We start from the raw sequence: 27,810 nt of genomic DNA on the forward strand, positions 1-27,810 counted from the left end.
CTAGCATGAGCCACATGATTTTTACTAATGGTGTTTGATAGTCACCAATCAAACATATAAATATGAAAAATAGTGTATTGTTGAAAGATGAGGGGTTTCACTTCGCGTTCAAGATAAGTGCACTTATATAGCAACGTGCAAGCTCATTGTGATCCCACGTCACACTTTAACATGGATACCTCACTCAAACACTGTTTACTGACTCCGAGCCCACCGGTCCTTGTTTTAGCCCCTTTAATGCCAACCGTCAGGCAAGGTAACAACAAGTATAATTTAACGTCTTTTGGTAATACGCAGCCTTCCGTTCTTCGGGCAGACTTCCTCCACTAGATCACGGAGGCTGTTTCTCACTGAGGGCGTGTCGCATGACTGGGAGATAATTATACACCTTACACCACATCAACATGACATACACCCCAATAATGTATAGCCACATATGCGCAGTTGAGCATGACAACATAGTTACATTTGTTTTGATGATATTTTTTTTTACCTATAAACACATAGAAAAACAACGAATAATTTTTTTTGAGGATTTGATGCAGAAACTACCACAAACAGTCGACTTCTATAATTTTTGTGTTCGAAACAGATTCAAATAGGCCATAGTGGGCTTCGCGTTGTTACGATTCCCTGCTCAACCTATGTTTCAAGAACACGAACAATCGCGCGAACAATCGCACGAACGCATCCGCATTTGGTCTATTTATAGATATTACATAGGGAGATTCCCGTGTCCGGAATTTACTTGATTGGTTAGAGACAAACCTCAGATGTGTGTGAGGCGTCGTCTGGGCTTCAGGTGACAATGTTATAAGGTATGTTGATCAGATGTGTTAAAATCAACAGAAAATCTTTTTCAATTGTACTTTGTTCCACTGATATACGCAGTAACCCGGAAGTAGCCTAGCTAGGGTTTAATCTTAGTATCGTATCTTCATGATCTTAAATGGTGATGCTTTATATATAAAATTATCCTTTAAAGCTGAAAAGTTATTTTCGGTGCTTGAGTCATTTAACCGACAAACTGTTGTACATTGTCATAGTTTGTGTCTATGTTGTGTCGACAGAGTATAAGGGCTGGGACGGGTAACTCGGGTACTTGGGTCGGATGGGAACTGAGTAGGACCCGGGTACCCACAGGACATCCCGGAACCCGTGGTTATAGTCACGTGATTATATTGTTGCTAGAAAACTATGGTTACACTACAAGTGACAAGTGTTCACATATCTTTCTTACTATGTACATATTCCTACTGACTTTATATGTTTGCATAAAGTTTTAAAACTTCAATCAACTTCAGTGTATGCATGACCAGTAAATCTAAATATATTTCATCACAATAGTTTATGTAAGTTATTATCGATGACAACAATTTAGTATCGATAATAGTTAATAGTTCTTCTCATCGACGATCATTCAGATTATCGATCTTTTTAGCCAACCCTAGATATTAAAAAGCCCATATTTACAGTGCCCCAAATTCCACTCACAATTAAGTAAATGCTCTTGACACTACGTACGTTACCGAATTCGATGTAATAAGCGTCCACGGCTATATTTGCTAATATATTGGCTAGTGAACAATCCCAATAAGCACCCCTTCCGATTGATCAATGTATACAAGACGTATTTATTCGTGTATAATATGCGTGTTAAATGCATCCTTAATTGTGGGAAATTAGATTCAGGAAAATACATCTGTCGAATATAAACATTTCAGGCTGTCAGCATAAACCATGAAATTTACGATCTTTTAACCTTGTTTTTCACCAAAATAATATTCTAATAGGAGCCCCCTATTTCTAATTTGGAGAGTGCTCTGGGCACTTATTATGTCGAATACGGTATTAGTACCCCGGTCAGTGGATCAGTGCATGTGCACTCCATTTCAGTCTCAGCTCCCTGCTGAGTATATAGCCATGGACCCTTAGTGTCCATGATACAACCAAAGCTGCCTTCAGGCTCTAGAAAGTTGACAGTCACGTTACCATCTCATCCTACCGGGTACCCATGCATTAAAAACGGAAAAAGTAATATCCTAGACATTTTGGTTTTAATGACAATCATGATAATGAAAATATATATAGGCATGCACAGCTGTACATAGGTCTCCAAAAAGGAAAATTGTATTGAATCAGTAAAATTATAAATGATACTTGTAGTATTGAACCTGAAGAGCCCTGTGTTAGGTGGCCATATCTGGTTACAGTGCAACCAACCTCTACATTTCAATGATTATCATGAAGTAGGGGCACAGGTGACCAACTCATCTATCAGTAGTTGCAATTTGTGGTGCAGAGTTTTGTCCCTTAGGTATTCCAGGAGCCTATGATCGTGGGTTAGTACCCGGATTTGACCTGATTATGTTTGTAGGTTTGTCAGCACCATTCCTGTGCTTGTGATAAACGTCTAAGACGTGATTCATTTCAAGCTTTCCTCCAATATGAAGCTGACACACTGTGAAATAACTGAGATACTTTAAATCGTGAAATTAATGCGTCTCCAAAAGATTGCGACCACTGACCCCTAGCCAAAAATGCGACTCAATATGAATGCGACACTATATATTCAATATGAATAAATTAAGGAAGTTCACAGGAAATACAATAAAACTGAACCAACTCAAGTTAAATCTTTCGTCTCCAATATTGGGGTATAAATAACATGACTAAATAGTACTAGTATTCACAATCATGATGACATAAGTGAGTAGAACTCTTGTCTTGGCCCCAGCGCTGACAATTCACAGGATGTAATGAGTGCTTGAATGACATTGTGTATATACTTGTTACAAGTGCTGCTCAATAAAGAGTGATGTGGAATACATAGTTGTTTGTTTTTAGCGTATGTCTAAGTTGATATTTCTGCTAACCAAAATGTCTTATTGTTAATATAAATGCGATGTTTATTAATGCGAGCAAAGACCATTCGCATTTTTCGCATTTAATTCATGTTGCGTTAATTTCACGATTTACAGTACTGTTCAAAGTGCTTTTAAACTGAATGCACTCACTCAATCTCTCCCTTTCATGAAGTCACCTTTGTGACCAGTGACTGACATCATTTCCAAATTTATCCTATAGTAGTGAAAGGGCGTAGGGTATTTATCGCAACAGAATTGAGATATGATACACAATTGTTAGACCAGGACCCCATGTGACTGATTCAATACAAAACCTCTCGAAACTATTTCAAATATCGACCAGTTTCTACTCTTTGGAATTTTTATCTTCAGAACTTGGCCCCACCGAGTAATATGCTTTAGTGTTTTGACTGTGAAACTAGATCTACATTGTTTAAATATTTAAATGTTTACTCCTTGTGAAATTTTGTTTGTGTCTTAAACATTGTTTTAGCTTGGAAAATAACAAGGTGACCCAGTGTATCCCTTGGAAAATAATAACCTTGAGGTCTGCGTAGGATTCAGAATGTGCGAACATTTGACATTAAAAATTTACCGTTTGTATCGCTTAGAATGTCCAGTGCTGGCTCCGGAACCAAAAGTGCAAACGTTAAACATGAAATGTGAATAAAATTAATGAAATAAGTTACAAACATATGTCCGGATATACAATGAACACTTTTTATAGCCAGACAGTGTAATTACACTATTAATTTGTACTTCAGTATGGATTTGTTGACATGGTATTTCCAGTGTTACATGCTCACGGTAATGTCTTTGCATTGGGGGGAAAAAGCTCAAAACTTACTATGCGTGTATAATGCACACACCCTTCTACACAGCTGTGTTTTGGGAAAGAAAGTGTGCACTATATCCAAGAAAATACGGTAGTATATTTGTAATGCTTAGAATTTTCTTTCTGTTTTCTAGTGCTGAACCAGGACGGGGCAAAGCCATGGAGGTTACCGGAAGTGAGATTACTGTGGATACAGGACGAGAGAATTACGACTTTGGTCTGCTTCCAGAGGTGGCATGGGTTCAGATTATGCAGTATCTACAACTGAAGGACAGATACAGCTTGTCCATCACCTGTCAGGCTTTGTATCAACACTTCTATCACCCCTCCTTGTGGAGCAACGTCAAGGTCAACTTGACGGGAGGGTCAACGAACTTCTCGCTCAGTAACACTTATATTCCAAACAGACTGGTCCAGATGATTGACAAGTTTGGCCATCTGTTTCAGAAGCTCACCATCAAAATATTTGGTCATGTGAGCACTTTTGATGATGACAGTCGTTTAATTTTGACAAAACTTAGCGAAGTCTGTCGTCTGGAGAGTCTGACCCTTGAGGCAGGGAAATTGATCACCCAGTTTGATATAAGTGGATTTCCACCATTTAAGTCAGATATACAAATTTTCATAAATTTTATCAATAATGCTTTTAGATTGAAACAATTGAATATCAGATCATGGCCAATGTATCCAGCGATATTCACTCAAAATAACCTCAATATTTTCAACGCCATTGTAAAGAATGAAAAACTGAAGGATCTAGAATCCTTGAGTTTATTTTGGAGAGACGACAGTGCATGGTCTGAGCGAGAGCCTCTTTTACCATCACCCTCATTTCTGATGACGTTTCTACCAGATTTGAAGAAACTGACTCACCTTGCTGTGAGATCTCCCATGTTGAACGAGGACATTCTCACAATGCTGTCTTCTCCAGACAGATGCAGGCTCAAGTTGCTACAGATATATGTCACATATTCGGCCTTCAACCAAGCCTTCCAGATTCCAGACATATCATCAGACATCTGGAAGACATTGGTGCTGGCAAGTCCGGAACTGGAGGTGGAGTGTTCTGTGATGTCCCAGGTTCCGAACCCGGAACTCTCTCTCCTCCTGTGTCCTGAGGTGCCGCTCAAGTCTATCACCTTTCTTCCATACTCAAGATGTAATGGGCAGATTATTGGCTCCATCACAGACAAGTTTATGTCGTCTCTAAAAGACTTCATCTGTTATGCCGACACTTCTGATGTAGACATTGAACTGAGATACCTGGTGTCCAAGTGTTCTGGCCTGAGGACTCTGGTGTTCCATGGGAGCATCAAGTGTTCCACAGTTGTTACCATGGCGACACAGAAATCTGGACAGTGGTCAAAGCTGGAGTTTGTTGAAAAGAAACTGGACACGTTTGATGATGAAGATGGGGATGATGTGGATGCGGATGAGGCCATCAGGAGGAACGAAGCTGGAGAGTATATACTGGTAGGGCTGCATAGATTCCATCGCCATGACGACAACAGGGAAGAGACAATTGAACAAATGAGTTCTGTGGTTTCAGGAGTGATGGGGTACAAGTGGAAGCCAGTATAAACTTGACTGTCCATAGGCCACAAAGGCTTTTAATTTCTTGGTTTACAAAAGTTTTTATAATACCAGTTCATGTAGGTGAAAAAATACAAGGACATTGCAGATTATTTTGTTCTTCAAAACAGTATCTGAATATGTAACCATTTTTGAGTGTTTATGAAACAGCCCTGTCTGTGATGCTGTTTTAGCCCTTCTATTTGTGTGTTAGTTGGTTCACAAAACAAATTGACAACAAATCAGAAATTAGATAAACAAATGTCTTCGTTGTCTGAAGAACATTTAAGTGATATAATATTTAACTTTTTGGAGGGCAAAACTAGGGTGAATGCCAACAAGCACCAAAAGGTCGGAGTATGTTGACAATGTGGTTAACTGTTGAAGAACATGTTGTTCATGCCTTTGTCACACTGATTGGATGCTTTTTTGAAACTGTTAAAATAGACGACTGTTAAAAAGAATATAAAAGCGCAATATTGAAGGTGATGGAAAAAGCTACCCAAAACACACGCCTCAACTCCACTAGGGGTTTAACCCATGCATTGCAATGCATGACAAGTAACTGTCAGTGTGGGTTTAAAATGGTTCATTCCAGATGCAACTGAACTGCACTGTTAGAAGCTGAAAATCTTTTTGGAATAATTTCATCTCTTATTGTCGGCATGGTCCCTCAGTATTGACATTTAGTATAGATTTGCTGTGGAGGTTTTGAATTTGGGGGTTACCAAACCAAAGAATTATGAGATTACATCAAATATGTGTCAGTATTATTTACAAATGTGTTCAGGGGTTATTATATTGATGTTATGATTATCAGTTTGATAAAGTCAGTAGATCTGTTTTACAAGAAAAATCAATCATGACTTATTTTCATCAACCTCTTTTTTAATAGAAAGTTGTATGAGAAATGTTCCAGCCATGAGCACATCTTGTTGTTTTCAATGTTTCATTTCAATCTTTAATTTTAAACTAGGATTAATTATTAGAAAGTTTGATGTTGATGATGGATTATGTTTTTATAACATATTGCCAACACCGGTGAACATCCATACAGTATAATGCTGTAGTTGCTGTAAAAAATGTCCTTGGCGCTCTGAAAATTGCCAAATTGGGTGCTGATTAAAACCATACACAAGAGGAATTTGTGTTTAGAGATTGAGCTAAAGAACAGACGTCGATGAAACCAAAATGTTTTTGATGATAGTCACTTGGCAATTATGTACCCATTCTGTACTGCTGGCACTGTAACAAATCTGTCATTTTCACAAGAAAATATGGACTGTCATATAAGTGTTTGGTCTTACAGGAGAGTTATTAAAGATTACTTGCGGACTGGTCTAGAAGTTGACACTTCTGGATCATTGCACTTAGTACGATGAATAAGGTAATACTATAAATAAAGCAGTACATTGAACGTAGATGTGATGTTGGGTAGGATTTCTCTTTTGTGAATCGTGAATGGCCTTTGTGGTTTGTACTCATTTGGGAAATAATCCCAGTTAATCTCACATCTTGTACACGATGATGTACTGGAGGTTTTGCAGTGCATTTATTTTACACATTTACCATGGGGTTTGTGTCACTGACCCATATTTACAACATTTTACATTGCTTATACAGGGTACAGGCTTCATGTTGATGGCTTTTTTTATGTTGATATTAATTTGGAAAATGTTGAGTATTTCTTAGGAAACAGTCAATTTAGAAATTTAGTTGAAACTATTGCAATAATATTACTCGAACGAAGTTAAGACCGTCCGATTTTCATATTACTATATTTAATCTGTCATTTAATCAGGTGTCTTTTGAGTTGCACATTTTGTGTTTGATCTTTGCATTTTTTCTTTTAATTATCAGCAGCAAAAGATACAGATCTGTGAATACATGTATATATTTAGATGAATGCTGATAGGCAGGATAACACCATGTGGATGTTTGTGAAAACTGTTATTGAACATGTTTCTGTTATCAGTTTCAGACAGAGAGAATCGTTATGTGAGGCTATTAATTGTGTTTGGTGGGTTAATGGAATTTTATTTGGTTTTTACAATGTCACTGGTTGAAAAAAAACAATCTTGACTGCACTCATGAGGTTCATGAATGTCGCTATTTTCCCACATCAGAGGGATATGTCATACCAAAGGCAAAGATTATACACAGTGTAACTATATTATTGAGATGGTTCACAGTGATAGCATATAAAATAATGAATTTTCTCTTAACGAATCATTGCAAAGTGGTTATGTACCTTTCGATAAACACTATTCAAAAGAAGTAAAAGAACACAAAATTCTTTCATATTACCATAGGGGGCACGGGTGGCCCAGTCGTCTAAGGCGCCATGATTCGCTGTGCAGAGTTGCGTTCCTTGGGCACGCCAGAAACCTATGATTGTGGGTTCGAATCCTATTCGCCCCAAATATGTTTCTAGGTTTGTCAGCACAATACGCAATCTCTTGGGTTTCACCGAACTGGTAAACGTCTTAGACCTGCATCACCTTGGGCTTTCCTCCCACATTAAGCTGACATGCCATGATGTAACTTTTAATACTGTTAAAAGCGGCGTTATGCCCAACTCACTCACTCACTCATATTACCATAGTTAACCTATCGTTGCTTGAAATAATTGGGTGTTCCTTAACTTCTTTTGAGTAGTACATGTATATAGAGACATTGCCAACAATAAATGTCTGAAATGCAGGGTTTTTTTTTAAACAGACCCCAGACTTACAAGGTTTCGCTGTTTTGTTTAAAGCTTTGGTAATGACGAAACTGATCTTGCCCAAAATTGTGCAAGTATGTTTGGCTGTTTATTTCTATTGTTTATTGTTTTTTGTTGTAATTACTGTTTTATCTATGGAATCCTGTTACAGATAGGAACTTCTGCCCATGAAAGCCGGAGGCTCCTCGGAATCAATATTGTGAGATGAAATACATGACACTAGACTTCCAAGTAAAAATATTCACACAAACCTCAATCACACACAGACTCTCTTACCTGTACATGTAGGCTACACATGGCATTAAATCACGTGCAGTATGGTAGAAAACAGGGGATTGAGGTGACAGAAGTTGATGAGTAATTGTTTGCAAGTGAGGATATTTCCAGCAGGCACATGACATTGTTTCAAGGTTAAAATTTGGTTGATCACAGGTTAATGTTGAAAAACGTTGTAGCAACATTGTTTCATCATTTGATATTTGAAGATATGTTGAAATGTTACATTGTTTTCAACATTGATTCAACATTAACTTTCGATATTTTTAAACATGTTGAAATAAAACATTTGTTTCAACATTGATATCTGATGTTGATTCAATGTCCACATTTCAACATCATCGACATCATCAACTTTCAAATCCAACCATAAATCAAGGTCATTACAACGTTGAAGCACAACATTGTTTCAACATTGATTCAACATTAATTCAACATTTTTCCCCTGTTGTTAGTTTAGTTTTAAACAGTCCCAATATAACATTCATTTTTTTCAAAATTTATGATGCTTCTGTGAATAGTTTGCCCTAAAAAAAACATGTCAGGAGTTATATAGAGTTAGGTGCCGTCGTAGCATTTGGATTTAGATTGAACTGTAGAAGTAAGGTGCTTGAGGTATTAGAGTTACCTCCCTTGCATTTTGGCTGTTATTTTTCACTGTTGTGGAAGCCAAATTTACCACATTACTCCGATTTGTTTTGTATAATTTCACATCAACAAATCTTTGCCATTTGTCATAATTGATCAACATGATTTTGTTGTACAAGTGCAATAATATTGGTGTTCACGGTGAATGTTCACTGCATTGTGAGATTTCTACTTTGGATAATACATAATCTTTAATTTGGGTGTGTGGTTACTTGAACAAGAGGTCATCCTACAATACAAGCTCCCTGGCATTGCATGACAACTTCCTAACCCACCCAAATGAGATCAAGGTAACAAAGTATCACTGATAGGAGCTTTGTTGCAAACTTATTATCACTGTGGTCTGTTTAATTGGCTCTTATACCACACTTTCAGTCTTGTTGCCATGGTTTTCTCGATGTGTATTGACTGATACACCTGTCAACAAGGGAAAGTGGTGTATATATACGTGACACACCAACACTTTTTTACTGAAAATGACAGTAGCACCTTACAGATGCCTTCTTAAGGTGCAACAGTTACTAAGTCCAGCCCTTATTGTGTATAGACAATATGGTGGTAAGCCTGCATGTGCAATACGTATAGACTATCAAGTACAACACATAAAGTATGTGCAATACATATAGCATATAGCACTTATATCTCTCTGAGAGAATTATTGAAAATAATATTAATTTTATTTGTGTCCATGGGTACCAGGAATGCATTTTTAAGGCTTATTTATGATACACACTCCTCAATTGAATTTCATGATGTTTTTGTGTTTAAGGGTAGCATTAGTGTTTTATTGTACCTCAGAATTTAAGAAGACTTAGTTCATAAAATTGGATGAGACTTTGTTGTACATGTGTGTGTATTTGCATATTTTCCATATTTAATCTCAGGGCTTAGTTTTCTATGTTATAGTATCAGATAAACTGTGATATAACCTATTATTTAGCCCTGGGCTTAAATATGTGCATTCCCGGTTACAGAGTGTTAGTTTCTTGGTAGGCATAATATTAAAGAAATATTTTGGGTCAAGGTGAAGGTTCAAGGTGAAGGTTCAAGGTGAAGGTTCAGAGTGCTTACTGTACTTCCTGTACTGCTCAGACACATGAAGTATTGATAATGCATTTTATGTCATTTATACATGTATTAATGTCATGCAATAATGTTCATATGTATATTAATATTATACTTACACCTTGTAATTCTGTGTTGCAATTGCCTTTTATGGAAATGGATGATTTTGATAGAATATCAAAGGAGGTAATGTGAATTGTGGATTTTTCACAATGTAACTTCAAATGAATCAAAATCACAGCCTTCAGTGTGAAAGAATTCTCATTTATTATCCAAAACTTGCTTCCACAGGAGATTTTGAATGGGTCAAATTCAAGGAGACATGTAGACCATTGTGGCGTATGAACAATCGAAATTGTAAGGCAGAGTTCACATATTCAGTCCTCCCACATCAAGGTGACATGATGGAAGTAGTGTTCAAACCAAATCCACTCACTCACTCAGTGGCAGAAGTGGCTATTATCTGTCAAAAGCCATCTTACCGAGGCAAGAGCGTTAACTGACAATAAAAGTCCAGTTTCCACCCTTGCTGAACTAGGCTGGTATTATGGAGATACATTTTGGCTGGACTAACAAGTCTTTGCATAGTCCAATCAAAATCGAACACCGAAATCGAAATCCGGTTTCGTAAACTGTCGTGCAGATTTCGATCGATTGCAGGATTTGCAAAACATGTGCACCGCCAACTCGTTGTCAGCAGATATTTTCCAAATCTTTTCATGTTTTTAATCAAGGTGCTGACGTGATTTGATGCATTTTGTGATGTAGGGCCCGTTTTATCATAATATAGATCTTTATTATGGATCAGATCATCCTGACTGGGCGCCACCATTTTGTGTGAAGCAAACGGAAGTGATACGAGAGGTAGAATCTGATTGGTCCATAGGAGAGGCTTAGAAGGAGCATAATTGGCAATAGCCACTGGTGGCCCAGTAATTCTAGCCTAGTTCGGCAAGGGTGGAGACTGGACTTTTAAAGTCAGTTAACTCTCTTGCCTCGGGGAGATGGTCTAAAGCAGTCTCACAATGGCAACACAAACATTTTTTATACTAACACATATATGCAGACAAACTGATGACAATGGTTTTGTTTAATGTATTAAGACATGTGATAATTGTAAACAAGAAACATGTCATTTTACTAATTTTTAATGTTTATAGTTAAATACAACTTTACCTTTTGTAATAAACTGTTAATCTTTTTATTATATATCTGTGTTGTAATAACCTATGACGGTGTAGAATCCAGAACCCAGAATTGTGGTTTATTAGACGGCCTCTGTGGTCTATAGTTGTTGGATAGAAACATCTGCCCAGAGAGCGGAAGGTTGGTGGTTTGATCCTTGGCCGTGTCATAACAAAGGACGTTAAAATATGGTGCATAATATTACCCAGCCTGGCACTCAGCATATTGGGGATAAAACAAGGACTGAACTGCTCGGAGTCAGTATACTGTCTCTGAGATGGTGTCTGTGACGCTTACTCCTGTGTTGACAGAAGGCACATCCTGGCCTGCATATTGTGGTACCGAGAAATATTTTGCTCAAAGGTGATATGAACACGCTCAGGTCTATGTTGGGCGACAAGATATGAGCAATAGCATTTCTGGGTCCAATATTGGGATTAAAAAAAAATCTTCTGATTCGGGGTTGGATGCCTTATCCACATGACCAAAGACGTTAACCCCATCGGCAACATGATGAGGTAAGAGATGACTTCATGCCCTGCTACATGTAAACGCTACATTCAGCCGAGTTAAAACAGTTTTGGTGAGAGAAAACAAGAAAACAAGAAAACAGCTTGTCATCATAAATATCATTTATTCAAATGGGTGAAACACTAAAACTCTCAACGCACCTCAATACTTTGCCTTCTGAAATGATACACAATACATACGGACCATTATAGTGATTCATGACAATATATTTATTTGTTACAAACTTAAGACCACACAATTTATATTTTTCATTTCATGGGCACACCGCCCCTACTGAAAAGCAGCGGGAAAAGAAATAAATTTAACATGAAAAGATTTATTTTAATTACGATTCCAGACAGTACTATAGGCCCTCTTACCATGCTTACACAATATAAAATGTTATCATAAATTCCATGTCTACATCAGTATCAGTGATTCAAGAAGCTAGCTGCAGTGACTCCACAGCAGAATGACTTCACATAAATAAATAATTGCGCTAGCTGTTTATTTTATTTTTATTTCAACCGACTTTCTATGGAAAAGCTGTAATAAATCTGTGAGACATAAAATTTAAAAAGTGTGGCCTAAAGAAAGTATAACCCAATCTAAATATAATAAATGGAAGCTTTGAAGAGCTTCACAAGTCCTACAAATCAGCTATGTTGGACCATGTTGGCTTCCATGTTACATTTCATGACTCCGAATAGTTTAACAAGCAGGAACAGCCTGTTGCCATTTTCCACTCATCTGAAATACATTAGTATTACAGTTCGTGGCCTTCGTGTTTTCTGGCGTATTCAGCTACGTATCCCACCTCTGTACATTGCACCTCTATACATTCATCTGTCAACAAGGATGGAAAGTGATAAAACAGGGAATCGCTTCAACAGTGTTGCACAGCAACAAGCATCTGTCACAATAATCATAAAATATTTAATTCCTACATCAAAAAGTGTGATAGACTACAGTACTAGTACAATCAAACTCCACTTTATATACAAAGACATCTGTCCTGCATACCAGTACATGAGTGTCAACTTAAAACAAAGCTAAACATAATGGAATATCAACTACAACCATCAACAAACCCACACTCCCTGCATTGGAAACTTTGTTAAAGAGAGTGAATGAGCAATGTTTTATGTCACTTTTTATTAGCAATAGATCACCAATTTCATGGTTGGGAACACCAGAAATGGGCTTCACACAACTTACTCATGGGGAATCAAACCCTAAAATCTGATCTCGACGGGCTCAAAATGGAGAGCTTTATACCATGGTATAAGAGACTGGGTCATTTATTTGAGCAATCTATTCGAGAGGATCGAGATTGGTCTACATTATTTCATGACCCCTCCCCCCCCATGATAAATTACCAGGCTCTACCCTAAATAATGGTAAAATCTATTTTGTTCTTTTTGAAAAAGATATAGCTGTGTCAATTGGTGTTTCATTTCTATCACAGCATTAATGTCTGCTAAAGCCATGTGCTGCACCGGTATGATCATGATGTTGATGTTGTGGAGAAACCGCTACCAGGAGATCATGGCAGCTAACAGATATAAGCACTGACATCAATTTAAAATACTGGTTGCTAAAAGCTTGAAATTTGTAACCTTTTCTAGAATATGAGATAAAAAGTTTGTAATTGAAACTTTTACAAGAAAAAAAGATATCATGTCATTCATCGCACAACACTCATGGTGTACAAATATGCAGAAAACAGCCATTTAATCACGCCACCACTGAATTGTGGAAGCTGTAATTCTGAGTATCACATACGCAACGACCTTGATACTGCACATAACAGGGTCAGAGGGTCAGATCTCTCACATGTCAGCTTTCAGAAGGCTCAGATTTCACATGCTTCCTATGGAAAATATCAACAGTTGTTTCATGGCAGTGTCTCAGTTCAAAGTCACAGAATCCTATAGAGAATTTGTTCTCTGTGGCCTTATACATGTCTAGCCCTCGTCCAATCTTGATCACCCAGCCGTTGTTGAATCTGAAACCACAAGAGGTTGTCGCTAATGAGGTTGGTAGGCCATGTACAATGGATTAAAGTTGTGATCATGGTAATATTGGAATTCCTTTCAGTTTCACATCAACCAAAAACAAACAATAAAAAAAAGCAAGGAATTGTACATCTTTTTAAAATTTTGTTTATGAATTGGTATAATGACAAATGATCAATGAAAATTTCACATTATCCTCTGAGTGAAAATAGTACAGTCGTGCCTCATTTATACGGACACTTGCGTCATTTCACAAATCGTCCGTATAAACGAATTTCCGTATAACTGAAACCAGCTTCTTACAGGAAGAGTTACTTCCCTTCAACTATGCAACTCATGACAGATGACAGAGCAAACAGACACATCCACTCAATCTTTATTCAAGACATACACGTTTCAAAAAATCTGTCATGGAAGTTTGAACTTAACCACATTTTGAGGTTTGAATTTTAAACAATAATTCCAAATTGTCCAGATCGCCTGTGTTCTGATAATATTTCTCAGAAATGTCCATTTTGCCACCAAAATCGCGAGCTTTCTCTATCAGCATTTCATCATTAACGGGCACATTACAACTTGTCATGTCAAACAACCAAAGATATAATGCATCTTCCAGCTTCTGGTGTTTTGCTTCACGGGATCGTGATAAGTCATTTGAACTTTCCGGGAGATTTAGCCACTTCTGTTTGTCTTTTATAATGTCAACAATTGTCGATTTTCCTATGGTATGTCCAAATTCAGTGCCATAATGCTTACTGATGGTTTCCAAACTTGCTGACGGGTGTTTTTCCTTAAACAGACAAATTTCCCTTTTTTCGCTTGCTGTAACTGCGTGTCGCTACGTTTTTGGTGGTTGACAGGCCATACTCACAGTTTGAAGTCACAACTTTGACCTCTGACCTCCACAGATGCCATATTTATCAAATGGAATTACATGTACAATAAACAAGCTTGTCTCAATCGTAACTCAGTGTCACTTGGTTAATTGACTTCTCACGAATCAAAGGATTACCACCAGCATAAGGATTACCACCAGCGGAAGTGTATTGTCCGGGTAAGTGAGACAATTTTGTGTGCATTTCAGTGTTTTGTGTATGAAAATGACCATCCGGTTCCGGAAAATGAATTTCCGTATATACGGGTAAATTTATATAGTAATTATTTCGTTTTGAATGAAAATCGTCCGGGAACTGAGGTTTCTGGATATCTGAAGTCTGTATAAGCGGGGCATGACTGTAAAGGTTAAACTATCAGTCAAGGGGAAAGTTACAGTATGGGTCAAGGATCCATGAAAATTCCAGATTATTCCTGACTAAGTCTAAACAATTAGTCAAGGTCAAAGCTAGTGTTGGTCAAGGTCAATGTTAGTGTTGGTCAAGGTCAAAGTTAGTGTTGGTCAAAGTCATACCTGATCTCCCTGTCATGTAGAGTTGTTGAGAAGTCTACCTCCAGCTGTATGCCATGTTGGTGTAGACTCTGCCCTACCTGGTGTAGTCGCTGCTGCTGCCCCTGGCCCTCCTGCAACAAGGAAACAAAAGCTTCCGATTATTGCTGACATCATATTGCTAGTTGTCACATTGAAAAACAAGGTAAAAGAAAACAAATATTTATCTTTTGCTTCACAGCTTTCTGTCACTATATTGGTGAACATAGTAAAGGTCGACCTCTCAGCATGATCAGTGAGGGACGTTTAGCAAAACACTGCAAGCAACAAATATTTCAATGATCACACTACGACAGCTTAATGTGGAAGGAAATGTACTGCAGACATTAAGTACCGATATTGCTTGAACTAAATCACCCATAGCATGCATAGAAAATGTGTCGAGAGCTGATTGCCATTCCCGAGACAAATACACATGTGATCTTAATCTCTGCATATGAAACACTGTTCAGCATACAGCACCCAAATACCACTGAAATTGTAATCATAATGTCTAGTGATGATTTATGTAAATTTCTTGTTTTCATTGACTAACTTTACAAATGGCAAAACAAGCACACAACCACTTATTGCCGCCATGACCATCATACAAGATGCGCATGCAGCAATGCGCATGTAAAGGGAAGTAACTGCATGCTATATTGTAGCTTGAGTCATGTGTTCGAGACACAGAATATTTGAGGATTTCTTGAAATTGAAAAAAAATATGGAAATATAAATGAAACGTGCCATGTACTTAATGAAGATGCAGGCGGTGTCTGATAACCAAGACTATTATTTTGTTTAGCCTAATTGGGGCAAACTGGGATTCGAACACACAATCATAGGTTTCTGAAACAACCATTCACCCTTGTGGCACCTTAAACGACTGGGCCACCAGTGTCCCAAGGTTATTGAGTTTCTACTGGTACTCTGATTAACTCACATTATCAGCTCCAGTGATGAGCTTCATCTTCTTCACATTGGGGCCACGTTTCACAACCAGCTCACAGAACCGCAGGAAGTTGTACACCTGTACAGACAAACAGTCAGCCTCTGACAATCCTCCTTATGATGTGTGTTACTTTTCTTCTTTTTTTTAACACCGCACTCAGCAATATTCCAGTTATATGACAGTGGTAAATAATCAAGTCTGGACCAGACAATCTAGTGATTGACATCATGAGCATTATTCAACGCTATTGGGATATGATGACATGCATCAAGCAAGTCAGCGATCCTCACCACCTGATTCCGTTAGTCGCCTCTTGGTGTACTGGGCTGCAACACTTGACAAAATATCTGAATGTCAGTCGGGGTTTCGAAAAGGTTATTCAACTATTGATAACTGTTTTGTTTTAAATTCTGTCATTCAGCGTTATCTTTCACGTAAAAAGAGGTTTTATGTAGCATTTATTGATTTCTCTAAAGCATTCAATTCCATTCAGCATCATCTTCTATGGAAGCTATTGGAAAAACATGGTTTCAAACCATTTACAGTAATGTAAAAGCTTGTGTTCGTTCAAACAACAGAGTATCTGGTACATTTGATTGCTTCATGGGTGTGAGGTAAGGGTGTATGCTTAGTCCTTTTTTGTTTCAATTTTTTATAAATGAATTGGTTACAGAAATGGAACAAAATTGTTGTTTTGATGTTCAGTTATATCCGGAATTTATTCATATTTTCATATCTACTTCCATTTGCGGATGACCTTGTTTTGTTTGGCAATACTGTCAACAACTTACAAATGAAGTTAAATATCTTGCATGATTACTGTTGTAAACTGCTAAATGGGAAATGCCAGTGAATTTATCAAAAACAAAAAATAGTTGTTTTTAAAAATGGGGGAGGTTTATAGCGTTATGAAAAGTGGTATTATGATGGAAATGCGGTTGAAGTAGTTACTGGATACAGTTATCTTGTCTGGTATTTTAGCAATAGATTACTGTGGTCGAAAGCTTTAAATAATATTGCAATTCAGACAAGAAAGGTGTTCATGGTCCTTTTAAGTAGTATACATTCCTTGAAACCATACTCGCCTCACTTGCAAAGATAACACCAATAATTTTGGGGTTCAGTGATATAGAACCACTAGAAAAAGTTCAATTGTATGCCTGTGAGCGTCTTTTAAATGTAAAGTTATCAACTTCAAATAATGGGGTGTTAGGCGAGTGTGGTAGATACTCTATTCAGTTGCTTGATGTTTTTAAATGTGTCAAATATTGGCTGTCTCTTTTCAATATGCAGGAATCCCGTTTACCCCCAAAATGTTACAATATGTTGCACTTGTACGGGGAACAAGGCCATGTAAATTGGGTAACGAAACTTATAACTGTTATTTTTAGATTAGGATTTGGTGATGTCTGGTTCTATCAAACATGTGGTAACAAAACAGTATTTTTACATATGTTAAAGGGGCACTGATCTAACGCCATTCCCCGGACTGGTTGTTGCCTTTGTTATTGTTTTTTCCCCCGTGAGTACCCGGATGATACGCAACGCAACTGAGCGTGACCAGAGACTGGGCTACCGTCTGCAAGGACAGCTAAATATACTTAGAGGCTGGAGGCAATATTTGTTTTACACACTGATTGGTTAACTGTGATCTATAAAGATTCGACAAAGGGCGCATGTTAATTAATTATTTCAGCCTAAACAAACAGACAAAAAGAACGGCGGAGCTCATCGGAAGTCGTCATTTGGAAATACCCCAGATGGTTTTAGTTTAATACTAAAAAAAGTATCCATGCAGTGAAAGCATTTTCAGATTTCGGATTGCGTAATACGATTACTACTCCCTTGTTGTCATCCACGTTTTCTCGTATAACCCTACACTTGTGTATTTGTCGTCATTCACTTGATGCTCAGTTAATGAATTTATTACAGGTACAATTAGTGGTAGCACCACTTAGATTACCTGACAAAGGTTCTCTTTTGGCATTTATTGTGTCTGGGGTAATTATTCAATCTAAATCCAGGTTTGAAGTGAGGTGAAATGTGCCTTATGTAATATGCATGTGGCAGCCCAGCAAGAGATGAATGATCAGTTGATTTACTTTTTGTTTTGTAAATCAACGGAACGTTCCTAGTCATCAAAGGATTAACAGAAAATACGTTGATTAATCACTGTTATCTTGCACAGTGGATATGTCAAAAGTGAGTGTTTACATGTCTAGGTTTACTAAAACAAAGGGAATACACTCATACCATGGCGTGAAGTGCCGATGTAAATCAACATACTTTGTTCAAAGGGTTAACTGATAATACGTTGATTGGTTGCTCATTGTTATCAAACTCAATGGATTTTTCAGGAACCGTGGACGTAATGAAAATAGTTGTCACGTGGCCTTTCTCAGCCGACCCTTGAGACTTGACACCTATGTGAAACACTTGAAACAATCCAAGTGATCAGTTGAGAAACGAACACTGGTTATAATATATCCCGAAACGATATATATCTTTTAGAATATTTGATAGTTACAGAGACACGTGACATCGAATAAGTTATTTTGTATAGTTGCAGACGAGTGGGATATTATTCCTTTGTGTGGATATTCACGGATACATTCCTCGAATAAGGAAGCTGCCTATTTATACAACATAAATTTGGTAAGTTGTAATTATGGTATTTGCATTTTGTTTTCCTTCATTTGAACCGATTCGTTCTTGTTTCTCTACGTCTTGGTTGGGAAATTCTTCAATGTGCGATAGACGTTGTTTTCACAGGTCATTCCCTTTGTAAGCGTGTATAGATTACCGTCAATTTGTAAAATGTGATTCTCTCAGGCAATTTACAAAATGTGTAAATATTTCAGTCAATTTGACTAAAAAATCTGTCCAGATTGATTAAGACGATCAAAAGGGCCTACAAACATCACAACAGATTATTATGTAGGATTAGAAGCCAAACAACATAGAAATGTACTTTTCAACGTCACATTTTCAGTCTCTTGGTGATGACATTAAACATCAAAATGTTTGGAATTCGTTATCATAATAATACAGATGGAAATGTTTTTCAGTCAATTTGCCAAATAACTGAATATTTAGACGTTTAATAAATATGTTACACATTTTGACAGTAAAAAAATATACACACTATAAAAAAAGCAATGCTCAGGTGAAATATTTACTTTGTGTTGCAAGAAAAAATAGTGTAAACGAAATCGCAACATTACCAAGCAAGTGACTTATCAAAACTTCGTCACCATTACCGATGCTACCCTCAAAGATACCTACATTTCCTTATTATCTCGAAAACTGTATTTCATTTTGTTGATCAATGTGACCATACGCTCTTATTACTACCGGTATCTATATAAGTGACTAATGCGCTTACGAATTGCGAAACAGAGGTCGCGAGCTAGTCTAGATTTCTGCTCTACATCCGGGTACTCACTGGGAAAAAACAATAACAAAGGCAACAACCAGTCCCGGGGAATTGCGTTAGATCAGTGCCCCTTTAAGTCAACGGTTAACATGGTTAAAAGACAACTTTTTTCAGGTTTGGCATAGTGATTTATCTGATTACATATGATATACCACAAACTAACCTTTAGTTCCAGAAATAAAGTTATCTTATCTACAAATATATATATATATCTTCATAATACAAAATATACTCCAAACGGAGCCCAGAACAATACTTAATTTCTAGACTTGAGCATGTTGAGTTGGGTTATTTTCTTAATTTATTCTCTAGGGTATTGGAGACAGATAAGTTGTACCAGTGCTAGTCTTCTTAAGATTCAGACATTTTAAGATTAATATTTTGGCTAAGCACATTATAGGTGAAAGATGTTGTCAGTAGGGCTGGGACGGGTCCAAATTTACCACCCGGGTACCCACCACCCTATTATCCGACCCTACCTGGGTACCCGCTGTAGATATTTAGAGATAGATACAAACTGTCCGATTTGGAAAAGCTGACCATAGCCCTGGCAAAATGTATTTAGATACGCGTGTAAAGTTTACTGCATGAAGTTTTATCTTTATTCAAACATAAAAGTCAGAAGGAATGGGTGCATTGTCAGAAAGAAATGGGAACATTAGTGACTTATAGTGTAACCATAGAGTTTAAGATATGTTTTTGTCATTAAACAATATATCACGTGACTAACCACGGGTCCGGGTAGTCCTATGGGTACCTGGGTCCTACTCAGGACCCACCCGACCCGAGTAACCCGTCCTAACCCTAGTTGTCAGTATTTGATAGTGATTCAACACATGCTCATGCTCATGGGAAGGATTCAGTCGCTTTTATTTCAAATACATTGTCATCAGCAACCTTTGCTTGTCATAAGAGACAACTAAATAGAGTAAGGTAATAGTGGTGAAGCTCCATGACTTGACTGAATTAATTACTCAATTGTATGGATCAATGCTCATGATGTCAACCAGATTGTCTGGTCCAGACTCGATGACTTAGAGACCACCATCACATAGATGGAATATTGCGAAGGGCAGAGTTAAACAACAAACAAACAAATTCATATATTGTTGTTTATTAGAATCATTGATAATATTTATGACACTATCATTCTAAGTAATGAAACAAACGGAAGATTGATAGTCATAATCAGGCCTTTGTCAATCATCCCTCTTCTTCCCCACAGTGATTATGATTAAATGATTCCCAAACAATCATGATTGACTGGTGACTTCCTTGACTTCTTTCCATGTAAGATTGAGGTGTTGATATTACCTGGTGAGGGGATCGGATGTAGGGGTCTTCCACTTCTATTTCCGACACAGACTTGTCGATAAAGCGAGAGAACAAGTTCTCGTAAGTGTGACCTGTAGCATTTGCCTCAATGTGGATTTGCTCATGATATTTTCCAGCTGAAATTCACAAACGAAAGTTGTGTCAAAGTCGAAGAATACATGTAATAACCCCAAACAAAGAAAGATACTACTCAAAACAAGTTTAGGAACACCCACAAGTTAAAGGCTGCGTGTTGCAATACCCACCAGCCTGACAGATTACGTATACTCCTATAAAAATATATAATCACTATAATCAGCGTCCAATGCAAACATATGGTGAGCTCCAGGGCTACAGATAATGTTTTGAACAATTGAGTATTTATTCACATGTTATCTTTACATTGGGTACTGATAATTTTCAATCTCATTAACATCAAATCTTAGATCTTGCAACCGCTGAACACAGATCTGAGGACATCCCATTACGGGTCATGTAAGAAAGACTTTTCATCCCACCGCCCAGAGCATCGCTTGCCAGATCAGGAAAGTTACAGTTATTCAATTTTTATACAATTGAGGAGACATTTGAAACAAAATTCTGCATAAAATGCTCTTTCACGTAACTTTCAGTATTCCAGTTATATCACGGCGTGTCAGCTTAATGTGGGAGGAAAGACCGAAGTGATGTAGATGTTTACCACTTCGGTGAAACCCACGAGCATGGGTATGGTGCTGACTAACCTAGAGACATAATCGGGCGAACCGGGATTCAAACCCACAATCATTGGTTTCTGGCATGCCCAAGGGACGCAACTCTGCGATGTGAATCAAGGTGCCTTAGACGATTGGGCCACCGGTGCACCATGTGCTGCCACAAATGTGTCAGATGTCACATAAGCTCACAACAGCAATACATGTCTGATAAATAATAAGGGAGACAAATGTCCTTTTTATGCATTAAACAGTAGAGTATGTATTTTGTGGTGCCTGCCATAAACAAAATCTTTAAAGAAAAACAGGTACACAAGTTGAAAGGGCTACATGAGTTAATTTTGAAGAGTGTTGTTATCATGCTTATACTATTGTTTTATCCAAAAGAACTTTGTATGCAAGCGACTCCAGATAAATTGGGTTGTGGGGATTTATTTTGCGTATATTATGCAAATACACAGCTTTTCTGGAGTTCTGAAGCTATCGTGGTACAAAAAACTGTATGTGGAAGAGATTGTGCCATTCAATGATTCCTCATCATGGATAAGCAAGTACTGGGTTAATCATGAAAGTCCAAATCATGAAAAATCTCAGCAATGAACATTATGAAGACAGAGTTCGTTTGTTTGTTGCTTAACGCCGCACTTAGCAATAATCCAGTTAAATGACGACGGTCTGTAAATCAACAAGTCTGGACCAGACAATCCAGGGATTGACATCATGAGCATCGATCTACACAATTGGAATATAATGACATGCATCAACCAAGTCTGTGAGCCTGACCTCCTGATCCTGTTAGTTGCCTCTTACAAGAAGCATAGTCGCCTCTTACGACAAGCATGGGTTGCTGAATTGTAACCAATTGTAACCTGGATCTTCATGGGTCATGAAGACATAGACAGCCACTTCCATACACATGATACAGAAATACCCACTCACCATGTTCCCTCCCGAACATTTCCCCGATAACCACTGGTAAAGATGTACCCAACAAAAGATTGTGTGAAACAGAATCATCATTGCACACCTATTTCTGGCACTGTTCTTCATCAGCACCATCAGTAGTCACGGTAACACAAGACAAAATAGGAAAACGTTGATGAGTCGTCAGCTCAAATTTTCCACAAAAAATGAGACCACTTGTTTCTCTATATTTTTATGTTTTTCACACCAACTCGAACCCAATTACATGATTTGTTTTATCAATTTTCTTATCATGCATATTGACCTAAATAATCAATGGTAAAACGTGTAATATAATTGGTCTGGCAATTGTAAATCTAGAAGGAATTAACTATTCACAACATGACACAAGCTCTTTTGTTTGGAAGCACTAGCAAACCCAATCTCATTAAAATCAGATCCTAGTTCTCGCTATCGCAAAACAAAGATCTGAGGAGAGCCCATTACGGGTCACTTCAGAACAACCTTTCATCCGACCAATCAGATCGTCACTTACCAGATCATGAAAGTGACAGTTGGAATGTGTTTTCTAATCATGCAACCTTGAAAACGTAAACACAGGTTATTCCGAACGAGCTACGGCCCGTACGACTATCGCCTACCCTCGCTTCCACGGGAGAAACATTTGAACAAAAGAGGCGTTACACAGTATGTGGGAAGTATTTCCATACCATCTCAACCATCATATTAGCCATTCCAGAATGTTTGTTTGTTCAGTGTTCAAAATTTTAATCGAGAACTATGTCAACATATTTTTCAAGCGTAGTCTGATATGGAAGTCACCAGGTTGAAACGAGTGCCGTAAAGCTCGAGAAAGCTGCTTTCTAATTGGCTGATGTCGACTTCTTGTAAGTCATTTCAGGTGGTCGCTCAAAGTTCGCGAAAGGTCGTTCTGACGTGACCCCTATTGGGATATCTTCAGATCTTTGTTTAGCGATAGCAAGAACTGAGATCTGATTTTAATGAGATTGTAGCAAACCAGATAAATAATATTCTTCAAATAAATCAAACATCAAGCATGTCTAGGACTTCACCATAATTAAATGTAGAGTACTGTATTCTGTGCATAGAAATCTATGCAACATGATGTGAAATTTCATTGGCAAATAAACGTGGTAATGAGATTTGGGGGAAATGTTTACCCCCAAACTGGTTTGTTCGTTGTTTAATGGCACCCTCAGCATGGTTCCAGCTATATCAGTGCTATATGACAGCAGTCAACATGCATCAACAGAGCCATCAACTCAAGCCTTACCACCAGCTCCCATTAGTCGCCTCTTACCACAAGCATGGGTTGCTGAAGACCAATTCTAACCCGAATCTTCACAGACTTAAAACATGTAAAAGCTGGGAAATAATAAACAACCGCAAACAAGACTTTACATTCTTACTGCCAAATATCTGTACCTGGGAGAGTCTAGATGATACATTGAAGTGTTTTCAGCTTGAGAAGGCCAACAGAAATCAAAGTCAAGAAGGATGACAAGTATTGATCAAATTAAAATGGAGCCAATCCAGAAACTCCAATTTTCAAATATAATGGTTCTTTCTTTGTAACCATGGAATGTGATAATGGGATTTCTGTCAACTGTGATCCTGGTGAAAGTTCCAAACACAGGATATCAGGATTATTACTGTTAACATTAATTAGAAGATTAGAAGATTCAACTTAAGGGTTTGTTTTAGCTCTAATCATGATAATATTCATGCAGAGAGGTATCGTATCTGAGTAAAATATCTGACTTCAATGAGATTGTGACAGCATGAACATAAAATCTTGCAGACTAAAGAAAAGCCATGTTGTGCACAAACTGTCCCATAGTTATCAGTTTGTTACCATGGTAACAATTGTGACAACTCCAATGACCCACAGATGGTCCTACAAAGCCTTACCGTCATCCAATGGCTCTGAAATATATCTTCATATTTTCAACAACTGAACATGCTTAGAGAAAACACCATCGAGACAAACAATTACACCATACAGATGAGGTACACATAGAATATTACTAGACAAAATTTAATTGATGTCTTATTAAGCATGTTACATCACTTAAGCATGCTAAACAGTGTCCAAAATAACTGACTGCTCTAATGCCCGTGGCTGGTAACTTTTCTGTCTGGCTCCTTGAAATTTTTCTCCTCCTGCATTGCAGGTAATTTTAACATGTTTAAGACTACTTAAGTATTCAGTTATATAATAAACGCTCTTAAGATTCTCAAGTAAGTGTTTGGCATTATTTCAACACCATCATGTCCATAAAGATGTGATTTGTATCTTATTTTTCACGACTGTTCAATATTTATAATGTCTGAATGCGGACAGGTAACTTTGAAGATGGGCAGAAAACATTTATGGGTCACCTGACGGACTATCTTGCTGGATTTTAAAACGATTTCAAACACTGATATTAAGATTTATACTATTCTCATGTCACCTGACCGAAGAACTGGAAAGCTGAATATATATTAAATACCCAGAATGATAGTTCAATCTTTGTACTTTGCACTTTTAGAACACAGTGTAACAGCCTTTGAAATTCATGTTCATTATCTAGCCAGAAACTACTTAATTGTTCTGAGGACCAGCAAGAATCCAATGATCATGATGATGGTAGTCTTCATTGAGTAGAAGCTTTTGAGGGCCATAATCATGTTAATTCTGAACCAGTTCTCCATTATTTTAATTTTTCTACAAAATGGAACTGAATTAAACTGACAGAGATTGTAGCTGGTCCTGCTTGAACAAGACAGAAATGTAAACATAGTGAAATTCTCTGTCAAGTTCAAGAAGGACTAGGTACAAACTCTGAGGACTACCGAAGTAAGGTTTACACCAATCCTCTGGACTGGTCTAGAAAATATTGATTTTCTAAGATCAAGAACAGAAAGTTCTATCAAAAATTAAATATGTATTCATCAACAGCATGAAGAGTCATCAAGCATGTCGTCGAATTACAAATATTTCTTCGTGGGACTTTTGACATTGGGGAGAAGACTGGAGTAGGATGTAGTATACATATCAATGGTTCTAAAAAAAACAAGAAATGAACAGTTACCCCTGGTATTAGTGGTAATGACATTATTTATCAGTTGACCACAGACTGGAATTGTAAATGACATGCGCATTATGAGAAGGAATACTACACATAATGGTAAAGTTTAGGCTGAAGAAAAACTGCTGAAAGATCACTTGTTGCTTGAGACAAGATTACTGTCCTACCCTCTTTTTCATCTTTGACATGCTTCTTCAGTTCTTCTGCCCGAGCCATGTACTCCGATATCTTCTCACGATATTTCTTCTTCTTTGTGTCATCCTGAGTACCTGTAAACCAATACATTAGGGCTGGGATGATACAAAACTGTGCAATCCCATATGTATCATGATACCTTGCTCACGATCCAATATGTACCGTATTTGAGGTAATAAGTGCCCTGCTCTAATAAGCGCCTACGGCGATATTTGCTAATATTTTGGCTAGTGAACAATCCTAATTAGCACCCTTCTGCTTGATCTATGTCCACAAGACTTATCTATTTGTGTATAGTATGCACTCATGTGTTACATGCACCCTTAATTACGGGCAAACATTCTGGAAAAATATATCTGTCATGTATATAATATGCACAGACTTTCCTTTTTCATCAATTCAGGCTGTAAGCATAAACCACGAAATTTATGATCTTTCAACTCTTTCACCAAAATAATATTCTAATAAGAGCCCCCTAATTCTAATTTTGAGAGCGCCCCTGGTGCTTATTACCTCAAATACAGTTTGCGGTGTGTAAGATTTTCTTCTTCATGGACAGGATGGGCGTTTTTTAGCCTCACCTCTTTTCGATCCTGTAAACAATATGTAACAAAGCGATTAAATGACATAATGAAGGTAGATGCTTCAAAGTCCAGTGAAGACAGCAATGCTATTTGTTGCAAAAGTTATGTTATGAATTAAGCTACATGAATGCTTCCATGTCCAGTGAAGACAGCAATGCTATTTGTTGCAAAAGTTATGTTATGAATTAAGCTACATGAATGCTTCCATGTCCAGTGAAGACAGCAATGCTATTTGTTGCAAAAGTAATGTTATGAATTAAGCTACATGAATGCTTCCATGTCCAGTGAAGACAGCAATGCTATTTGTTGCAAAAGTTATGATATGAATTAAGCTACATGAATGCTTCCATGTCCAGTGAAGACAGCAATGCTATTTGTTGCAAAAGTTATGATATGAATTAAGCTACATGAGGTAAGATATTCAAGAAGTATGATAAATAATGAAAATTTACCCCCAAACTTACTTTTTCACTAATGCACATCTTAGTCAAATTTGATGTGATGATATTTTCGGATCAGAACAATCGTATGCATTGAAAATGCATCGGCTGCTGTTTGTAAATTTCCTGTCTGTAATGTCATGTGACTGGTCATGTTGTGCATCTATTCATAACTTCACTTTTATGGAGGGGCACAGAATCATGTGACAGTTACAGATGACATCTGATCTACTTATCTCTAAAAAATTAACGAAACATGGTCATTTAACAATCCAAGTATGGACAGAAATAAATGTTCTCAAAGGTAAGACCTAATTTTAGTGTATTGGGATTGTTTTAGACACATCGATAAACACATCGAGAAATACTTGTAAGGGGCTCGAAAACACAAAACACAAGGATACATAATGTAATATTGGGTAAACCCATAAAAATATTATGAAGTTTTGCAGGAAATCATGGCTATTACGCCTGCATATCAAGGCAAACTATCGGGTGCTGATGACTAGGTAAACAAGCACTAATTATTTGACATGTGGCCATGGTCGCATGGTAAAGTGTTGGCTAGTAAGATTGTCTCGGTAACATAGCCTAGCTGCAAGCTGACAAACGATCTTCCACGCATCCTGAGTGTAACTGAGTGTAACTGTTTTGGTGCTCATTCGGCAAGATTTAGTCACTGTGAGAATGTACTAGCAAGAGGCTAAAACTATTACCTTTAAGCACTTCTAATAACAGCTGTAGTCCCTCCTGGTAGCACGTAACTGCCTCGTCAAACCTCCTGGACGAATCAAGCTCTACAGCTCTTTTCAAAAGACTTATTGCAGAAGCCTCCACTCCTGCCAACTTCGCCGCATCACCCATGCTTTCAAGACATAAAACTAATGCACTGTTAAAACTGTGAAATCATCATGAACGAAAAAATCGAACTGATGTTCTGAAGTACTTTGTTTTATATGACAGCTAGTTTCAAAAGACTGTCAAAACACATTGATCATGTAACTCGTCGACTCAATCGTCTGTTCACACC

General features: G+C 37.5%; 2 protein-coding genes across 2 annotated transcripts; one reads left to right on the forward strand and one right to left on the reverse strand.

The window, feature by feature from the left end:
• The first annotated feature begins 730 nt into the window (after positions 1 to 730).
• Positions 731 to 6,264, forward strand: LOC139449897 (F-box/LRR-repeat protein 21-like). Its single transcript, XM_071231487.1, has 2 exons — positions 731 to 818; positions 3,837 to 6,264. The coding sequence occupies exon 2, from the start codon at positions 3,862 to 3,864 to the stop codon at positions 5,281 to 5,283; it is 1,422 nt and encodes a 473-aa protein (XP_071087588.1). The 5' UTR covers positions 731 to 818; positions 3,837 to 3,861; the 3' UTR covers positions 5,284 to 6,264.
• A 5,576-nt stretch (positions 6,265 to 11,840) lies between these two features.
• Positions 11,841 to 27,799, reverse strand: LOC139449669 (MIT domain-containing protein 1-like). The gene is made up of 6 exons (XM_071231155.1): positions 27,497 to 27,799; positions 25,729 to 25,830; positions 20,830 to 20,966; positions 16,071 to 16,157; positions 15,110 to 15,219; positions 11,841 to 13,691 (listed from the first exon to the last, which is right to left on the reverse strand). The coding sequence occupies exons 1-6, from the start codon at positions 27,642 to 27,644 to the stop codon at positions 13,523 to 13,525; spliced, it is 753 nt and encodes a 250-aa protein (XP_071087256.1). The 5' UTR covers positions 27,645 to 27,799; the 3' UTR covers positions 11,841 to 13,522.
• Between the last annotated feature and the right edge of the window lie 11 nt (positions 27,800 to 27,810).

This window comes from Haliotis cracherodii, unplaced genomic scaffold (genome assembly GCF_022045235.1).
Source record: "Haliotis cracherodii isolate W230 unplaced genomic scaffold, xgHalCrac1.p SCAF_8, whole genome shotgun sequence".
NCBI lineage: Eukaryota > Metazoa > Mollusca > Gastropoda > Lepetellida > Haliotidae > Haliotis > Haliotis cracherodii.

Coding starts and splice junctions, on each gene's coding strand:
- LOC139449897 (XM_071231487.1), top strand. CDS start 3,862: ATGGAGGTTACCGGAAGTGAGATTACTGTGGATACAGGACGAGAGAAT.
- LOC139449669 (XM_071231155.1), bottom strand. CDS start 27,644: ATGGGTGATGCGGCGAAGTTGGCAGGAGTGGAGGCTTCTGCAATAAGT. Junction 16,158..20,829: donor ACATCCGATCCCCTCACCAG/GTAATATCAACA, acceptor TTGTCTGTACAG/GTGTACAACTTCCTGCGGTT. Junction 13,692..15,109: donor CTACATGACAGGGAGATCAG/GTATGACTTTGA, acceptor TTGTGGTTTCAG/ATTCAACAACGGCTGGGTGA.